The sequence below is a fragment of the Myotis brandtii genome, unplaced genomic scaffold (genome assembly GCF_000412655.1).
Source record: "Myotis brandtii unplaced genomic scaffold, ASM41265v1 scaffold18, whole genome shotgun sequence".
Classification (NCBI taxonomy): domain Eukaryota; kingdom Metazoa; phylum Chordata; class Mammalia; order Chiroptera; family Vespertilionidae; genus Myotis; species Myotis brandtii.
The window spans coordinates 2,860,248-2,881,609 of NW_005356674.1; the positions used below are offsets into that span (position 1 = coordinate 2,860,248).

General features: G+C 36.5%; 1 protein-coding gene across 10 annotated transcripts in view; it reads left to right on the forward strand.

Moving 5' to 3' along the window:
* The window catches only part of STAG1 (stromal antigen 1), a 237,727-nt gene that overhangs the window by 207,448 nt on the left and 8,917 nt on the right, over positions 1 to 21,362 (forward strand). For all 10 annotated transcript variants that reach the window (XM_014537494.1, XM_014537495.1, XM_014537497.1 and 7 more), the window contains 3 exons: positions 5,892 to 5,993; positions 8,225 to 8,373; positions 9,304 to 9,432. In XM_014537494.1, coding sequence (XP_014392980.1) covers positions 5,892 to 5,993; positions 8,225 to 8,373; positions 9,304 to 9,432 — 380 coding nt within the window. The remainder of the gene's footprint in view (positions 1 to 5,891; positions 5,994 to 8,224; positions 8,374 to 9,303; positions 9,433 to 21,362) is intronic.

The window sequence follows — 21,362 nt, forward strand, 5'->3', positions numbered from 1 at the left end:
TCATTATACCAATTCCGTAAAGTAGGAGTTCTTTACATTTATGTGAAAAAAATGCGTTTTTATTTTCATGAGGCCATATATTCTTTTTTTTTTTTAAATAAGAAAAAGTTTATTTAGAAAGCCACAGAAGTAGAAGTGAGCTGTAGAAAAAAATGGGCTCAGGAAACAAGTTACAGAGGCAAAAGAAGGGCACTTAGAGGTTAGGAGAAAAAGAGAAGCAAGGAAAACACACCTGGAGGATGGGAGTGGGAAATGGTGCAGGCATGCTCCATAGAGAGCCGCCAAGGCCATGTATTCTCTTTTATTATTTTTATTTATTACTAGAGGCCCGGTGCCTGGCCTGCGCCCTCACGCAGTCTGGGAGCCCTTGGGGGATGTCTGACTGCTGTGGAGGAGGGAGAGGCTCCCGCCACTGCCACTGGGCTCACCAGCCATGAGCCCGGCTTCTGGCTGAGCAGTGCTCACCCTGTTCGAGCACACTGACCACCAGGGGGCAGCTCCTACATTGAGTGTCTGCCCCCTGGTGGTCAGTGCACATCATAGCAACTGGTCGTTCCGCCATTCAGTCGATTTACATATTATACTTTTATTATATAGGACTAGAGCAGGGGTGGGCAATCTTTTTGTGAGTGCATGCCAAAACCAGCAAAATCTCTGACTCAAAATTCTTCTGCGTGCCAACCCTAATTTTTTGAGAACATGTTACGCCTACTTGATATCTCTTAAGGTGTACATATGTGAAGAACCTTGAAGAAATAATAAAATTCATTCGAGCAACAAAAACACAGTATATGATGATGAAAAATACATTTATTTTTTAATGTATACATGTACACTGATAGTCCGACAGAAAACTTTATGTCTCCGTTTGATGTTATCAGTGGGACTTTTGCTGCTGCATCACTGATGACAGAGATTTTACATCAGGTTTATATTTCGTGACCTTCAGAGATATGCACGAGCTACTACTTTCATCTGTCAGGCTACTCCTATTATGAGACTTAACAAAATTCATCACTGAGAACAAAGATTCACAAGCGTATGTGGATGAAACCAAAACACTAGTCAGATCTAGGAAGGCAGGGAGAGTTAAGGCAGAGGCATAGAAATTGCTCTTCCCCTCTCTCGTCAATCCATGTCTATGGTCTTTAAGATAACTTGTTATGTAAAATTATTTATTTATCTAAGATGCACCTACACTGAATTATTTTGAAAATTAAAAGGCAATTATGAAGAAAAAAATTGTAAGTGGAAGATTATAAGAGAGGGTTTCGCGTGCCAGCAAAAGTTACTGGCGTGCCATGTTTGGCACACGTGCCAGAGGTTGCCCACCCCTGGACTAGAGGCTCGATGCACGAATTCATGCATAGGTGGGATCCCTCGGCCTGGCTGGCAATTGGGGCCAGCCAGCCACAGGGAGGGACCGTGGGAGGTTGGCTGGCCATGGGAGGTTGGCTGTAGGAGCCCACTGACCACCAGCAGGCAGCTCCTGTGTTAAGCGTCTGTCCCTGGTGGTGTATGTGTGTCATAGTGACCGGTCATTAAGTCTTTTGGTTGCTTAGGCTTTTATATGTATAGATTTTATTTATTTTTAGGGGGGTAGAGAGAGAGGGAAAAACATCGATCTGTTGTTCCACTTAGTCATGCATTCATTGGATCAGACCCCAAAGCTTGGTATATTGGGACGATGCTCTTCTAACCAACTTTGCTACCCAGCCAGGAGGGTGGCTTTGTATTCTCTTGTCCAGCATGGCAGAAAGCTAATGTCTCTTCCTTATGACATCTCTTCAGACATTTTTATAAGTATGCCAACTGTGTACCATGTTGCTTGCCAGAGCTAAAGTTATGAAGATTTTTTAATCTCTGCTTTAATTCCAGTCTAAAGCTGGATAGAGTCAAGTAATTAAATAATTGCATTATATAGAAGTATATGTAGGGCATCCTTAAAACAGATACCCAACTCTTGAGAAATGTGAGCATTACCTGGTCGGTGTTGCTCAGTGGTTGGTGTCAACCTATGACCAGGAGGTCATGGTTTGATTGCTGGTCAGTGCACATGTCCAAGTTGTGGGCTGGATCCCCAATGGGGGTGTGTAGGAGACAGCTGATAATGATTCTCTCTCATCATTGATGTTTTTATCACTCGCTTCCTCTCCCTTCCTCTCTGAAATCATAAAAAGTATATTTTTAAAAAAGAGTAAAATATGAGGGTTAATGAAAACTGCTTAAAAGTCACTTCTGAACTACATCTGAGACAGTTAAGCATAAATTAGTCAAGCAAAGAAGTAGTGGGAGGACTTGTAGACTGAACTTCATGGACATCACAGAGGAATATGAATTGTTTGGGGAAAATGCAAGTAATTTGATACATAGATTGCTTATGAAAACAGAGGCAGAGGTAAGATTTTTTAAAAGTGACAGAGCTCTCGCTGGGTAGCTCAGTTGGTTAGAGTGTCATCGTTCTATGCCAGTGATGGCGAACCTTTTGAGCTCGGCGTGTCAGCATTTTGAAAAACCCTAACTTAACTCTGGTGCCGTGTCACATATAGAAATTTTTTGATATTTGCAACCATAGTAAAACAAAGATTTATATTTTTCATATTTATTTTATATATTTAAATGCCATTTAACAAAGAAAAATCAACCAAAAAAATGAGTTCTCGTGTCACCTCTGACACGCGTGTCATAGGTTCGCCATCACTGTTCTATGCCAAGGTTGAAAGTTCAATCCCCCATCAGGGCACTACAAGAATCAACCAATGAATGCATAAGAAAGTGGAACAACAAATCAATGTTCCTCTCTCCCTTCCTCCCTCAACTACCCTTTCTCTCTCTTTTTCTCCCTCCCTTTTCCTCTCTCTCTGTAAAAACTCAATAAATTAAATTTTGAAAAAAGAAAGTGACAAGTTAGGCCCAATATGCTGTATGAGAAGTTTGGGTTTTTCCCCTAGGGAAGTAAAGAGATACTGAAGTGTTTTAATCAATTTTTCTTATGACAATTTTGGTTGGTACTTACCTTCCTGGCTGCTCTTCTTTCCAAAAGCTCCATTTTGCTCTTAATCCTCTAAAAAAGCAGTGCTCAGAAATCTTTATAACGTAGTCTGACAGGCATTAAGAGAGAACACCTTCTTGTGGTTGTGGGTGGCCTTATTCTTATGTCAGAAACACTGTTTTACTTTTCCCATGATCAGAATATTGTATGCCATAGATCCATTGTGTCTTTATCCATGTTTAGGTATAATCCAGTTATAGTTATGATGTTGTAACTAATTGATCATATTTTGTCAACACTGAAATGTGATGAGCACTGTGCAAGTAGCCAGTTTTGTTTTGTTTTGGGGGGTTCTTTTTTGTGCCGAAAATCAGGACCTAATCAGGTGGTCAGAGATTTTAAAAAGATATGATTTCTGCTTATATCTATAATAATAAAAGCCTAAGCGACCATCGCAACCGAACGGATGACCAGACAGGCTGCGTGGGGCCACTAGGCTGGCAGGGGGGTTAGTGAGGAGCGACCAAACGACTGAGCAGCAGACTGTGTGGGGCGACCGGGCCAGCAGGGGGGTTAGTGAGGGGCGACCAAATAACTGGGCAGCAGGCTGTGTGGGGTGACAAGGCCGGCAGGGGGGTTAGTGAGGGGGACCAAACGACTTGAACAGCAGGCTGTGTGGAACAACCAGGCCGGCAGGGGGGTTAGTGAAGGGCAACCAAACGACTGAGCAGCAGGCTGCATGGGGCAACCAGGCCCGCAGGGGGGGCAGTTGGGGGCGACCAGGCCGGCAGGGGAGTTAGTGAGGGGCGACCAAATGACCGAACAGCAGGCTGCGTGGGGCAACCAGACCCGCGGGGGGGCAGTTGGGGGCGACCAGGCCAGCAGGGAGGTTAGTGAAAGGCAATCAAACGACTGAGCAGCAGGCTGCATGGGGCGACCAGGCCCGCAGGCAGGTGAGCAGTTAAGAGCCAGTGATCCCGGATTGTGAGAGGGATGTCCGACTGCCAGATCCCGATCGTAGGGATCAGGCCTAAACCAGCAGTCGGACATCCCCCAAGGGGTCCTGAATTGGACAGGGTGCAGGCTGGGCTGAGGGGATTCCCCCCCCACCACCACCGCCTCTAGTATAATAATAAAAGCATAATATGCTAATTAGACCTGACATCCTTCCAGACAACCTTCCAGACGAAGCCAGGGCTACAAGGGAAGCCCAGGTCCTGGGTGCCAGAGGGAAGCCGGTGCCGGCAGCTGGGGGAAGGAAGGCCTACTCTTGCACGAATTTCGTGCATCGGGCCTCTAGTAGATTAATAGAGAAACTAAAATGTAAACATAAAGTTAATTAACAGTTGCCTATGTTTTTGTTTGTTTTGTTTCTTGCTTGAGGTTTTGTTTTTTGGTTGCCTATTTTTTTTGTGTGTGTGCTATTTATATTTGAGACACTGTTCTAAGGCTTTTACATTATTTTTGTTGATTACAGTAACCCTATGAGGTAGAAAATCAAATCATTTACAAATAAGGAAGTTAAGGCTTGGGTTGAGTAGCTTTCCAAGATCAGACAATCATTAAAGTAGCAAAAATTGGGATTTCATTTTAGGTTTGTTTAGCTTCAAGTCTTAGCTCCTTCCATAAAACTTCAGCATAATTATTGTAGTGACAGATGTACAAATTTTAAAGCAAGCATAGGATATAGAGACAGACTTATGTGAGAGGAATCAGAGAAGGCTTCCTAAACTAATGTCTAGGCAGGGTTTGGATGAATGAATATGAGCTTACCATGGTTGTTCCTTGTCAGTCCTTAACAATATTGCATTGGTGTCAAGAAGTGAGTCTTTTCCAAACCTTTTAAAATCCTTACAAAATTTTGCACACCTCTGATAATTATAGGCTTTAATCTTTTTGTGAGTAATCTAATAGCTATTTGTTAATAACTCTTTGTTCTATATCCCTGGTTATGTGGCGTTTTGCCCCACTCGTCTCTGTAGTCATTAAAAATCTGAATTTATTAGCAATCTCTTTGTTGAACCACTTTAGTATTTCAATATATCTTTCTCTTTTTTTCTCCTACATTGAGATCGTTTTTAATTGCACTTAGAGGATGATTCTTATGAATTATTTTCCCTTCTTTGCACCTCATATCATGGAAGCATACCCTCCTTTTTGAAGATTATAAAAAATTTATTTGGTAGGCTAATATACTCACTTCTTCACATAGGTTTAGGGTTTAAGTTTTAGCTTGGAAATAAAATTCAGATTTAATGGTTTCAAATAAAACTTTTCCTAATTTTTTACTAGAAGGGAAATTTTTTTACATTCTGTATCAAAAAAACTGAATTATAAAGAAATTAAATTTTTCTCAATCACTGTTGAAAATCAAATGTTTTTACTCAGTCAGTGTTTTTACTGTTTATATTATAATAATAAAATATAGACATGTTAGGGAGATAAATAAGCTAGTACACAGAGTATTAAATGAAAAGTTAAGTTTGTTACCTACTCTACCTTTCCCCCTTATTTAGGACCACTTCCCCGAGGTAAGCAATTTTAACTGTTTTCGTTTTAGTTCTTAAGGAAGTTTCTACCAAAGTCTATTCCTAAATTTGTCACCTTTTAATAGTGTCTTTTGAGTCTATGTTAAAAGAATGAGGAATTCTGTTTACCCTGTATGACTTCTCTTCTCTTGGAATTATCAACTTTTTAGTTTTATTAGTAGTAGGATTTCACAATCTTAAATATCAAATGTGTATTCCTTTAACTTGAGACAAAATCTTTAAATTCTCATTGTGTTTATGATTAAGAAATTAAATACCTCTGTACTCACCTATTTTTTTTCACCAACCCATTCTCTATCTTGTGAAATTTCAATAATTTTAAAACAATGATTTCTTTCTTTTCTTCACAGTATTACAATGACTATGGTGATATTATTAAGGAAACACTGAGTAAAACCAGGCAGATTGATAAAATTCAATGTGCCAAGACCCTCATTCTCAGTTTACAGCAGGTAAGAAATTTGAAAGGAAAGCGATAAGAAGTGGAATTAATATATTGAGCACTTCCTTGCGTTTCGTATGTGCTAGGTATCTTAACCTCATTTAAATTGAGTCATTATATCAGTATATTACTATGGATATTTTCTGGTACAAAGACATGCGTTACATGTCTTTTCTTTTGGAAGATAATCCAATATTTCAAATAGATGAAATCATTAGGTGATCTATTGTTAAACCAGATGAAATGCCAAATTGGATATTTAAAAAGTAATCATTAAAAAGAAATATGTCACATATATTATTGTATAAGTAAGATTCCTAATAATTGCCTAGTAAATTAGTATAGAGATTGGGGGGAGAGGCATAGATATGTGTGTATATATTTAGTCTATGATAATGAAGGTCTCATTTCAAATCAGTGGGGAAAGGATTGGGCCTTTTCATTAAATGATAATGGGGCAATTGAATATATCTTTGGGGAAATAGTTATTTATAGCCCTACCTAATATGTACCCAAAATAACTTCTAGTTGGATTATTATATAAATGTTAAAAATTAAAAGTTTATAAGAAAATGAAAGAGGATATTTTTATATCCTTGAGTGGAGAAGTCCTTACTGAAGAAAGAAGCCACAAAGTAAAAAATTGATGATATGTATAATTTTAAATAGATTAATCATCAACCAGCACTATGAACAAAGTTAATAAACAAATGAGATTGGGTGCAAGTATTTTTAATCATACCTTACAATCAGTAAGAAAGATAAATACACCCCCTAGGATAGTGAGCAAGGGATATGAAAAGCCACTTTTCAGAAGAGGAAATCTTAAAAACCAGTAAACATATAAAAAGAGGCATTACTTCATTAATCATTTGTGAAATACAAAGTAAAACGAGATATTTGTCACACCTGATCAGATTGGTATGAATTGAAATGATTAATAATACCTATAATTGAAAAAGATGAGGGAAAAAAGATCCCTTATGAAAGAAATTGCTCTTGTCTTCTTGTAATATAATTTTACAGTATATTTCAAAATTCAAGATGTATATTCTTTTTAAAATCAATGTTTTGTTATTAGGTATCTACATAGTTACATGCAGGTGTGCACAAGATACATATGTAAAAGAGGTTTCATTGCAGCAGTTTCTGTAATATGGAAAAATTGGAAATAGTCTCAGTGTCCATCAATAGAGGAATGGTTAAATAAACTGATTATCTCAAGTAGCTAAAAGATTTTTAAGACAAAACATTAAATGAAAAATAGCAAGTTTTAGGACAAAATATGTAGTATGGAGCCATTTATGTAAAAATAAAAACTTTGTATATGAAATATATCAATATTTCTAAACTGGCCTAGAAAACGTCTGAACTTGAACACTGATTACCTTTGGAGAGAAGAATGATATTTAGTGGGAGAAAGGGAGGGAGTGAAATTTTTACTTTGATGTTCTTTGAATTTTATACAATGAAATATATTCTTTGTATTTATTTTATTTATTTACTTTTATCCTCACTCCAACCAGCAGAGCCACACCGGCCAGGGCTGTATTATTTTAAATGTAAACTTTAAAGTGAAGACGTTAGGGCATGCATCTAGTAGAGGGAATAGTTAATGATGCAGGAAGGAAAAGCAAATAAGCACAGGAGCAAAACTGCTGAGGAGGTGAAAGGGAGTGTGATCGTTAGTGCTCTGAGGTTTTGTTTTTGTTGTTATTTTGACACATTTATGTAATGTATATATAATTTATAAAAGCCCTCCACCCCGCTTAAGAACTCTTCTGTATATTTTGTTATTGGGGGCGGGGGGGGGGGGAATAGCCCCATATATACAAATGGTCTTTTGCACAATGTTCTTGTCTAAGATATATAAGTGAAAAAACAAAGTTCTCAACCTTTACTTTATACATTGTCATTCCTGTGAAAATGACAACAAAAAGAACATATAGATGTTTATGAATATGTAGTGTATATAAACATTTCATTTTCCCAACCCAGAATGCACTTTTTTGTTCAAAAGAAATAAATTCCTGTTTCATTTAATCACATAACTAACATGAAAATGATCTTAAGAAACTAGTTAATAGTAGATGACTTAGGAAAGGAGAACAGTATGACTATACTTAAATATTTTACCATATGCCTCTGAAATATTTTTAAATTTTATTACGTATTCTAACAATAAATACAATAAATAAATACTTTTTAACTGTAGGTTTCTTCTTTTTTTCTTTCTACCAGTTGTTTAATGAACTTGTTCAAGAGCAAGGTCCCAATCTAGATAGGACATCTGCCCATGTCAGTGGCATTAAAGAATTGGCACGTCGCTTTGCCCTTACATTTGGACTGGACCAAATCAAGACACGAGAAGCAGTTGCCACGCTTCACAAGTGAGTGACCTAAATAATCTGTAACATTCTATTATACAGATTCTAGTTTACTGGAATTTAACTAAGATAGCTGTTACTTGACCCATTTTTAAAGTGACAAATGAACAGGTTTTTTAAGTTATAAAAACTTTAGAGATTGTCTGGTGTCATCATTCTCAACTAGGAGGCCATTTTTAATTTGGAAAAAAAACTAAAACTGCCCATTTTTCATCTTATGAAGTATAGAAAGTAAAGTTTAACAAAATATATTTATCTGGTCTATCAGTGAGAAAATGTTGTGGGAACATGGGTTTAAAAACACTGTGTAGTACTTGATTTGGTCAGCCTCAATTCATAACTGAAAACTGAATGACAAAACTTTACTTTGCAAAAACTCAGAGCTGCCTGGTACTACAACCAACTCTAATAAACAAATTTTCTGACTATCTTTCCATGGTATTCTGTTAACCCTAAAAATACACATAGGAATTAACTTTGTGGCTTTTAAATTTTTTTAATATATATTTTTATTGATTTCAGAGAGGAAGAGAGAGGGAGAACAAGTTAGAAACATCAATGATGAGAGAGAATCATTGATCGGCTGCCTCCTGAATGCCCCTTACTGGGGATTGACCCCACAACTGGGCATGTGCCCTTGACCTGAATCGAACCTGAGACCCTTCAGTCCACAGACCGAAGCTCTATCCACTGAGCCAAACTGGCTAGGGCGCTTTTAATTTTCACAATTTATAGTTTTTTTACTGTAAAAAAAAAAAAGTTTAATATTATGCAAATATCTCACATGGGTAACATTTTATCATTGAATTTATGAGATTTTACTATCTTTAGTGATGATTTTGCAGCCTCCCCAACTGTTTTTAAAACTCTATCCCATTGAGAGAACTACACTAGCTATCTGGAAAAACTAGATGATATTTTCTTTTATTTTAGGGATGGCATAGAATTTGCCTTTAAATACCAAAATCAGAAAGGACAAGAGTATCCACCTCCTAATCTGGCTTTCCTGGAAGTACTAAGTGAATTTTCTTCCAAACTTCTTCGACAGGACAAAAAGACTGTGTAAGTTCCACATTGTGGGGGAAGTGGCTTTTATCATGATACCATTTAATTTTAAATGTTTATTGTGTGAATAAACTTTATTATATAGCTATAATTACTATTGATAACTTAGGCTCTGATTGTTTTAAGGAACTATAGTATTCTTTCAAGCTTTTGTATAGTTGTTGTTTCACACCTTTCAGTATCTAGAATTTGTAAGGTATATTAAGCAAGTGAGAATGATTTCTTACTCTGCAGTTCAAAAATATATGAACATTGGCTTAGCCATTGTATATTATATTAATTATATTTTAGTTTTATTTTTTATTTGACTTGTTTTAAGAAGATTTTTTTGTATTTTGTATTTTTTATAATAACAATTTAAAAGAAACAATATGCTCTTTTCAAAAAATGTTGGTGGGATAAGTTTTACTTAAAACTAGAAAATTTAAAAGAGTGATTCTGTAATGGATCCCAAATTCTATAAATTGATAGGAAGATGAGTCAGTAATAATATGTTAAATAAACAGAAATTTGGATTGACAGCTAAAGCTTATCTAAATATAAGTGATAGTTCTAAGTAAGATGTTAGTCAGAAAATATTTATTAAGCCCCTAATATAGTCAGGTACTGTTCTATAGCTATTGCTCTAATATGGCCAGGCAGTGTACAATACAAAGTTTCTGCCTTCAGAAAGCTTATGTTCTAATGAGGAGAGACATAACATAAACATACAATGAGAGTTTCAGGCACTGAAATAGAATAATATGATAGAGAATGAGTGGTATTGGGTATTGGTGGGGTGGGTTGGTTTGAAAACTTTTTTAATACAGGCATTTATGGGTATAAATTTCCCTAGGAGCACTACTTTAGCCGCAGCTTGTAAATTTTGGCATTTTGCATTTTTGTTTTCATTTATCTCAAAGTATTTTCTCATTGCCCTGTGATTTCTTCTTTAATCTGTTGGCTATTCAGGAGTATTTTATTTAATGTCCACATATTTGTGAGATTTTAATCCTTTAATTATCAAGGCTTGTTTATGAGCCAATATATAGTCTATTCTGGAGCATGTTCGATGTATACTTGAAGAGAATCTATATTCTCCTGCTGTTGTTGAGTGGAGTTTTGTTCTATATATAGATGTTTCTTAGGTCCAGTTGGCTTATTGATTTTATAGTGTTGCTCAAGTCTTCTATCTCCTCATTGATCTTTTGTCTAGTTGTTCTATCCATTATTAAAAGTGGAGTATTGAAGTCTATAGCTGTTATAATTGAATTATTGTTTCTCCTTTCATTTGTCAGTTTTTGCTTCATGTATTTTGGGGCTCTGTTGTTAGGTATATACATGTTTATAATTGTTATGTCTTCCTGATGGATTGACTGTTACTTATTATAAAACCAGAGGCCCGGGGCATGACATTCGTGCACTCGGGAGGGCGGTCCCTCAGCCCGGCCTGCACCCTTTAGCAGTCCGGGAGCCCTCGAGGGATATCCGACTGCCCGCTTAGGCCTGCTCCCGCAGTTGGACATCCTTAGCACTCCCGCAGAGGCGGGAGAGGCTCCCGCAACCACCGGTGCGTTCACCAGCCATCAGCCCAGCTTGTGGCTGAGCAGCACTCCCCCTGTGGGAATGCACTGACCACCAGGGGGCAGCTCCTGCATTGAGCATCTGCCCCCTGGTGGTCAGTGCGCATCATAGCGACCAGTCGTTCAGTCGATTTGCATATTATTGCCCTTGTATTATATAGGATGTCCTTCTCTGTCTCTAGTAATTTTTGTCATAAAGTCTCTTTTGTCTGATACTAGTGTAATTACTCCAGCTCTATTTTAGTTAATGTTTGCATGGTATACCTTTTTTCTTTTCATACTTTCACTTTCTACCTTTCTGTCTTTAAATCTAAAGTGTGTTTCTTGCGGACAGCATATAGTTGGATCATGTTTTTGTTTGTTTGATTAATTTATCCAATCCATTATACTTTGTTTTCTTTATGTTTTTTGCTCCTTTATTGCCTTCTTTTACATTGGTTTCTAGTGTAACATTTAATTCCTTCAAAAATCTTTAATTATACTGTTTTAGTTATTTTTTCCAGTAATGTATTCACTTTTCAAATTTTACTTCATATTTATTCAAAGGGAATATAAAAACTTTGCTCCTATATAGCTCTACTTCCCCTCTTTTTGTGCTATTGTTCTACATACTGCATCTAAATATTACAAACCCAACAATACATTGTTATAATTATTACTTGATATAATCATATGACATTTAAATAGCAGTATTGCCCTAACCGGTTTGGCTCAGTGGATAGCGTATCGGCCTGCGGACTGAAAGGTCCCAGGTTCAGTTCCGGTCAAGGGCATGTACTTTGGTTGCGGGCACATCCCCAGTAGGAGGTGTGCAGGAGGCAGCTGATTGATGTTTCTCTCTCATCGATGTTTCTAACTCTCTATCCCTCTCCCTTCCTCTCTGTAAAAAATCAATAAAATTTATTAAAATAAAAATTAAAAATAAATAAATAGCAGTATTAAACTTCTTATTTACCATTTCTGGTTCTCTTCATTTTCTTCCTATGAATTTGAAATATCATCTGGCATCATTCCCTTGGATTCCCTTTAATATATATATCTTTGCTCTTGCCCCTTCTTTTTGTGTTTCTTGTCAAATATATTACATTTCTTATCAAATATATTTCTTGTCAAATATATTTACATTATGTTATTGGCACAACAATACAGTGATACACATTATTTAAGTATGCTTTTTAAATCAGTTAAAAGACTAAATAATAGGTAAATATGCAATTATATTGTCTTTTATAAATACCTACTAATTACCTTTCAGCACTCTTTGGTTTTATTTTCTTGTAAATTCAGCTTATTCTCTGGTAATTCTTAAAGAATTTCCTTTGGTATTTCTTGTAAGGTAGGTTGGCCAGCAAAAAATTCTCTCATCTTTTGTTCATCTGACAGTGCTTTTATTTCATCTTAAACTTTGAAATATAGTCTTGCTAGATATAAGATTCTTGTATGATAGTTTATTATTTTCCTCACACTGACTATGTTATCCCACTGCCTTCTGGCCTCCATTGTATATGATATCCCACATTTTTCTCAGGCTCCACTCATTTTTCTTCATTCTTTTTTCTCTCTGTTCTTCAGATCATAATCTCTATAAATATATCTTCATGTTAACTAATTCTTTGCCAGTTGAAATCTTTTGAGCCTCTAGTGAATTTTAAATTTTTGTTAATGTATTTTCAAACTATAGAACTTCCATTTTGTTTTTTAAATCATTTCTATCTTTTTATTCATATTCTCTATTAAATAAAAGATAGTGTCATGCTTTCAGTTAGACATGGTTTTCTTTAATTCTTTGAACATATTTATAATGATTGCTTTGCAATTTTTGTGGACCAAATTTCTATTGCTTGCTTGTTTTCTTGTTTTTGCTATACATTTCCCAATTTTTTGCTTATCTCAATTTATTGTTGCTGAAATCTGAACATTTCAAATAATGTATTGCATATATGATAATTGTGCAATAAGGTAGCTATTCTTTTTTTGTTCTTTTTTTCTAAGGTAGCTGTTTTTTTTAAAAATCCTCACCCAAGGATATGTTTCTATTGATTTTTAGAGAGAGTAAAAGGGAGAGGGAAAGATAGCAAGAAATGTCAATATGAGAGAAACACATTGATTGGTTGCCTCCTGCACGTAACCCAACCAGAGCCTGGGCTGGGGAGGAGCCTGCAACTGAGGTACATGCCCTAGACCGGACTGGAACCCGGGATCCTTCAGTCCACAGGTTGAGCCAAACTGGCTAGGGCAGGTAGCTATTCAGAATACTGATTTTCTGCCCACACCTCCCCCAGATTGATGTCATTGTTTATTCATTTAGACTTGGATAACAAACCCTGTGAAGTATGTTGCCTTTCTAGTGTGCAGTCTCTGCTGTCCCTACTCAAATCTTTTTTCCCCTTACTTTTTATCATTTGGCTTGGGAACCCAAGGATCACCCTATGTGAGTATAAACCTCTTATTAATAAAAAGTTATGTTTAAACCTCCTTAGCCAGTTAGATTTTTACCTTTTACTGTTGGATATGTGTGTGTGGCTTGAAGGCTGCTATCATAATTCAGCATTTTACTTTGCCCCATTGTCAGCCAGGGGATTTGCAGTTTGGAATTTCCCTCTTTGATTGCTCCTGAGAAGGGCAGGCTTGGGTTTACGCAGTCTGCTAGACTAACAAGAAAGCAAGCATGTGATTTATTTATTTTTTTTTTTAGAGCAGTTTTAGGTTCAGCAAAATTGAGGTTACAGAGAATTCCCCTCACACATGCATAGTCGCCCATTATCCAAAATCCATCACCTGAGTGGTACACTTGTTACCTACCTTGACACATTATAATCACCCATACTTCATTAGTTTATTCAGTGTTGTACATTCTGTGGGTTTACACAAATGTATAATGACATATACCCATCATTATGGTATCACACACGGTGTTTTTACTTCCCTAAAAATCCTGTGCTCTGTCTATTCATCTTTCCTCCTTTACCCTCAATCCCTGGCAACCACAGATTGCTTAGTTTCCATAGTTTCTCAGAATGTCATATATTTGGAATCATACAGTATGTAGCCTTTTCACATAAGCTTCTTTCACTTAGTAATATGCATTTTAAGTTCCTCCCCATCTTTTCATGGCTTGATAGCTCATTTTGTTTCATCATTGAATAATATTCCATTGTCAGGATGTGCCACAGTTTATTTTTCTATTTCCTTACTGAAGGACATATTGGTTGCTTTCAAGTTTTGGCAGTATGAATAAAGCTATTGCAAGTTTTTATGCGAGGATCAGTTCTCAACTCCTTTGGGTAAAAACCAAGAAGTGCAATTGTTGGATTGCATGGTTTGGTTTTGTGAGAAACTGCAAAACTGTCTTCCAAAAATGGATGTACCATTTTGCTTTCCTGCCAGCGTTTGTTAATAAGTTCTTGATTTTGACCATTCTAATAGGTGTGTATTAATATCTTGTTTTAATTTGCATTTCCCTGATGACATGATATGGAGCATCTTTTCATCTGCTTACTTGCCATCTGTATGTTTTCTTTGGTGAGGTGTCTGTTCAGGTGTTTTGCCAATTCTTTAAGCAGATAGTTTTCTTATTGAGTTTTAATAATTCTTTGTATGTTAGATTGTAGTCCTTTGTAGATACGTTGCAGATATTTTTTTCCAGCCTGTGATTGTCTGCTCATTGTCTAGACAGTATCTATTGCAAAACAGAAATTTTTAAATTTTAATGAACTCCATGCCGAAACCGGTTTGGCTCAGTGGATAGAGCGTCGGCCTGCGGACTGAAGGGTCCCGGGTTCGATTCCAGTCAAGGGCATGTACCTGGGTTGTGGGCACATCCCCAGTAGATGTGCAGGAGGCAGCTGATCGATGTTTCTCTCTCATTGATGTTTCTGACTCTCTATCTCTCTCCCTTCCTCTCTGTAAAAAATCAATAAAATATATTTTTTTTAAAAATTAAAAAAAATAAAAATTTTAATGAACTCCAGCTTATCACTTATTTTTTGCAGGGATCTTGCCTTTATTAAAAGTTCATATCCAAAAAGTCATCACCATAGGCAAGGCCATCTAGATTTTCTCCTATGTGATTTTCTAGAAGTTTTATATTTTGTGTTTTATATTTAAGTTTGTGATCAATTTAGAGTTAATTTTAATGAAATATTTAAGGTCTATGTCTAGACTAATTTTTGCTTATGGATATCCAAGTTGTTATGGATGGCACCGTTTGTTATAGATACTATCTTGCTCAATTTTACTACCTTTGCTCCTTTGTCAAAGATCAGATAACTATATGTTTGTCTCTTTCTGAGCTCTCTTCTGTTCCATTGATTTATGAGTCTATTCATTCTCCAGTACCACACTGTCTTCACTACTGTAGCTTTTTTTCCCAACCTTATTGAGATATATTAGACATATAATATTGTATAGGTTTAAGGTGTCCAGTGTGATGATTTGATATGCATGTATATTGCAAAATGGTGATACTATCTATATATATAAAAGACTAAGTGACTGACCGTAACATACGTCTGACCGGTCAACCAACCGGCCAGTACATATGACATGCACTGGAAATTTAAAAATATTGACTCACACACTTCTATTATAGAGAAAGGGCGAATGTGATATTAAAATATTTTGTATTTTAATTTTATAATACTGTATTATATATACTATTTTGACATGTAATTTTTTGCACTAACGTAATTACCAAATCTTCCTTCTAATTAATTTCCTTTCAATGTGCACGAACCCGTGCACCAGGCCACTAGTAGCTTTGTAATAAGTCTTCCAGTTGGTTGGTGTCAGTCCTGCACTTTGTTCTTCACCTTCAATAGCGTGTTGGCTACTTTGGGTGTTTTTCCTTTCCATATAAACCTTAGAATCAGTTTATTATTATCCACACAAAAACTTGCTGAGATTTTGATGAAAACTGTTTAGAATCTGTGGATCAAGTTAGAAGAACTGACTTCTTAACAGTATTGAATCTTCCTACCCTTGAACATGGAGTATTTTTCCATTTATTTAGTTATTTCATTTATTAGTGTTTTGTAGTTTTCCTCATATAGCTCTTGTATGTATTTTGTTATATTTATACTTTAGTAATTATTTTGGGGGGTGCTAAGGTAAATGGCATTGTGTTTTTAATTTCAAATTCCACTTGTTCATTGCTAATATAGATGAAAGCAATTGACTTTTGTATATTAAATTTGTATCCTGTGACCTTGTTTATTAGTTCCAGCAATTTGTCAGTTCTTTAGGATTTTCCATATAGGGTTTTCATCATGTAATCTGTGATCAAGGACAGTTTGATTTCTGCCTTTCCAGACTATTATACTTTATGTTTCTTTATCTTGTCTTATTGCATTAACTAGAATTTCCAGTACAATGTTGAAAAGGGGAGTGGCAAGAGGGGACATTCCTGCCTTATACTGATTTAGTAGGAAAGTTCCAAGTTTCTCCGCATTAAGTGTAATGTTACTTATAGTTTTTTTAAAAATATATATTTTATTGATTTCTTACAGAGAGGAAGGGAGATAGTCAGAAACACCCCCTACTGGGGATGTGCCCGCAACCAAGGTACATGCCTTTGACCGGAATCGAACCTGGGACCTTTCAGTCCGCAGGCGGACGCTCTATCCAGAGCCAAACCAGTCAGGGCTACAGGTGTTTTTTTTTATAAATGTTCATTATCAGGTTGAGGACATTTCCCTCTGTTCCTTGTTTATTTACTGACAGTTTCTGTCATGAATGGGTGTTTTGTCAAATGCCTTTTCTATAGGTATTGGTACGATCATTTGATTTTTTTTTATCCTATTGACGTGACAGATTACATTAATTTTAGGATGTTGAACTAGCCTTGTATACCTGGGTTACATCTCACTTGGTCATGGTGTATATAAAAAAAATTAGTTGTACATTAGGACTTTGCTTAAACCATCTTTATTTTTTACTTAATTTATTGGGGTGACATTGGTTAATAAAATTATATAGGTTTCAGGTGTACATTTCTATAATATGTATATAATTCTTTCAGTACATTGTTGGATTCTACTTACTAATATTTTATTGAGGATTTTTGCATTTATGTTCATGAAGATATTAATCTCTAGTTTTCTTGTGACATCTTTGTCTGATTTTGGTATTAGGGTAATGCTAGCCTCATAAAGTGAGTTAAAAAGTATTCTCTCTCTATCCTCCAAAAGAGATTGTGGGGAAATAGGTATATTTTCTTCCTTAAATATTTTGGTTGAATTCACCAGTGGAACTAGTTGAGCCTTGTGTTTTCTGTTTTGGAGAATTATTAATTATTGAATCTATTAATAGATGTAGGCCTACTCAGATTGTCTATTTCTTGTGTCAGTTTTGGCAAATTGTGTTTCAAGGAATTGATCTTTTTCATCTAGATTGTCAAAGTTGTGGGCATAGAGTTGTTTATAGTATTCCTTTATTTTCCTTTTAATGTCCATAGATTCTGTGTAGTGATATATTCTCTTTCATTTCTGTTATTAGTAATTTGGGTCCTCTCTTTCTTAGCTAGCTTGGCTAGAGGCTTATTAATTTTCAAGGGACTAAGCTTTTGATTTTGCCAGTTTTCTCTGATTCATCTCTCATTTTTGTTCTTTTCCCCCATATTGGATTTAATTTGACTTTATTTTTAGTTTCCTACGGTGGAAACTTATTTTAGATATCTTTTTTCTAATGTGTACATTCAGTGCTGTAAATTTACCTCTAAATACTGCTTTCACTACGTCTCACAAATTTGGTTAAGTTGCATTTTCTTTTTATTTCAAAATATTTTAAAATTCCTTGTGATTGCTTTGACCTATGTGTTATTTAGAAGTGTGTTACTTAATCTCTACATATTTGGGGATTTATCCAGCTATCTTTCTAATGTTGGTTTTCAGTTTAATTCCATTGTGGTCTGAGAGCAGACATTGTATGATTTTTATACTTCTAAATTTGTTAAAGTGTGTTTTATGGCCCACAGTGTGATATATTTTGGTGAATAGTCCAGGTGAGCATGAGAATAATGCGTATTCTGTTAATGTTGGATGAAGTAGTCTATAAATATCAAGTATGTGGAGTTAATTGCTGGTGTAGTTTAATTTAACTATGTCCTTACTGATTTTCTGCCTGCTGAATCTGTCCATGTCTAATAGGGGGTGTTGAACTCTCCAATTCTGATAGTAGATCCATCTATTCCTCTTTGCAATTCTATTAATTCTTTCCCTCATAGTTTGATATTCTGTTATTAGGCACAAACACGAGGAGGATTATGTCTTCTTGGAGAATTGATCCTTTTATCTGTATGTAGTGCCCTTCTTTACTCCTGATAACTTTTCCTTGCTGTGAAGTCTGCTCTGAAATTAATATAGCTATTCCTGTTTTCTTTAGATTAGTATTAGCATGTTATCTTTCTCCATCTATACTTTTAATCAAATATGTTTTTATTTTTAAAATATTTTTGATTTCAGAGGGAAAGGGTGAGAGAGATAGAAACATCAATGATGAATCATTGGTTGGCTGCCCCCTGTACACCCCACTGGGGATCAAGCAACCTGGGCATGTGCTCTGACCAGGAATCAAACAGTGACCTCCTGGTTCATAGGTCGATGCTCAACCACTGAGCCACTTCGGTCAAGTGATGTTTCTCTGTTTAAAGTGAGTTTCTGTAGACAACCTGTATTTGGGTCTTGTTCTTTGATCCACTCTGACAATCTGTCTTTTACTTGGTGCATTTAGACCAGCCGAGGGCAAACTACGGCCCGCGGGCCGGATGCGGCCCTAGGCCAGCCGTGAATAAAACTAAAAAAAAAAAAAACCCGTACCCTTTTATGTAATGATGTTTATTTTGAATTTATATTAGTTCACACAAACACTCCATCCATGCTTTTGTTCCGGCCCTCCGGTCCAGTTTAAGAACCCATTGTGGCCCTCGAGTCAAAAAGTTTGCCCACCCCTGATTTAGACCATTGATATTCATATAATTGGATTAACTTCTACCATATTCCTTACTATTGTTGTTTCCCTTGTTCTTTGCTCCAGTTTTTTTTGTTTGTTTGTTTGTTTGGTCTTCCACTCTTTTTTTTTTCTGTCTTTTGTGGTTTTATTTGAACATTTTGATTCTATTTACTCTCCTTTCTTAGCATATTGATACTTTCTAAGTGGTTGCCCTAGAGTTTGCAATATACATTTATAGCTAATCTAAGTCTACTTCACAGATAGTATGAAAATAATACAGTTCATCCCTCCCATCCCTTGGATCATTGCTCTCATTCATTTCATTTGTATACAACATAACATAAACACATTGTTGGTATTATTTTGAACAAACTTACTAGTATTTGTTAGATTAAGAATAAGGAAAGTACGTTTTTTGTTTTTTGGTTAATCCTCACCTGAGGATATTTTTTGCCATTGATTTTCAGAGAGAGTAGAAAGGAAGGAGGAAGGGGGAGAGAGAAGGGACGGAGAGATAGAAACATCAATGATGAGAGAGAATCATTGATTGGCTGCCTCCTGCATGCCTCCTACTGGGGACCGAGCCCACAACCTGGGCATGTGCCCTTAACCAGAATCGAACCCAGGACCCTACAGTCCTCAGGCCGACACTATCCACTGAGCTGAACCGGCTAGGGCTGAGGACATTTTTCCATTGATTTTTAGAGAGTGGGAGGGAGAAGGGGCCAGGGGGAGAAGGGAGAGAGAGACATAAATTGGTAGCCTCCTGCATGCGCCCAGACTGAGCCTGGGATAGGGCCTAGGATAGAACCCGCAACCCTTCTGGCATAGGCCTAAGCTGTAGCCACACAGGCCAGGGCAGAAAATAAGTTTTTATTGTACCTTCATTTCTTCCTCCTTCTTGTAGATCCAAGTTTCTGACCTATATTATTTTCCTTCTCTAGTAAAGAGCATCTTTTAACATTTCTTGCAAAGCAAATCTACTGGCAACAGAGTCTATCAATTTTTGTCTGAGAAAGTCTTTATTTCCCCTTCACTTTTGAAGAATAATTTTGCAAGACAGACTTTAGGCTGGTGGGTTTTTTCTCTTAACATTTTAAATATTTCACTCTTGCATGGTTTCTGAGGAGAGGTTGAATATAATTTTTATTTTTGTTTTTCTGTAGCTAAGGTACTTTTTTCCCACTGGCTTTTTCTTTATCTTTAATTTTCTGTAGTTTGAAAATGATATGTCTAGATGCAGTTCTTTTGGCATTTTTCCTGCTTGGGATCGAGTTTCCTGGATCTGTGGTTTGCTACCTTTTTTAGAGAGAGAGACAGACATTGATTTGTTGTTCCACTTATTTATGCATTTACTGGTTGACTAACGGGCCAGGACTATGGATTGATGTCTAATATTTTGTCACTGTTTAAAATATGTCTTCTGTTCCTCCTTTCTCTCTTCTCCTTATGATATTCCCATTATGCATACGTTATAAGTTTCACAGTTGTACTACAGCCCTAGGATATTTGGGGGGTGGGTAGTTATCTTCGTTCTTCGCTTTTTAGTTTTTAAGGATTCTGTTGAGATGTCCTCTAACTCAGATAGAATCTCTCCTTATCCTTTTTTCATTAGAGCCCTTAGCATATGAATCTTAGTTGTTTATTCCCAGCCTGAAAATTATAGCCTTTTTGCCCTGTCTGGTTCTGATCTTGCTCCGCTTCTTCCAATTGTGTTTTAACTTTTGGTATGTCTTATAATTTGTTCTTGATAGCTGGACATAATGTACTGGGTAAAGTGAACTGCTGTAAATAGGCATTTAGTAATGTGGTAATGAGATGTTGTGGGGAGGGGAAGCATTCTGTAGTCTTATGGTTAGGTCTCAGCCTTTTAGTGAGCTTTGCCTCTGGACTATGAACTTTACATGTGTTTCTCAGGATTTTTTGTTTTTTTTCTCTTCCACCCTTAGGCGGAACAGGATGAGTAGAGTGGGCTGGAGTTGGCTGTTTGTAGGGTAGAGGTGGGGCCATTTGCTCCTAGCTGCTGTCCAGACCACAGCTTCTACAACAAATGGATGGCCTGCTTGTTCCAGGGCAGCTCTAAACAGAGAGAAAGGGAGCCCCATCTTCTTACCCATGTAAGAAGCTCCAGTAACACAGAGCTGTGGTGGAGAGGGGCAAGGGAATAGTGCAGGATGTGGTTCAAATGCTGCCAACTCTCACTGAGAGTTAGTAGAGTTAGTAAAACTGAGATTTAGTAGATTTTCTTAAATGTGTCTTCCATTTGCTATGTGCCCTTAGGACAATTTCTGAAGAACTTAAATGATTATCTTTTATCATTTTCACCAGTTAAAAGGTGCTTTTGCTGGGGAAAGCATGAGTATGCAAAGCTCCTCACTCCACCATTCCAGAACTCCTGCCTTAGTTTGAACATTTGAA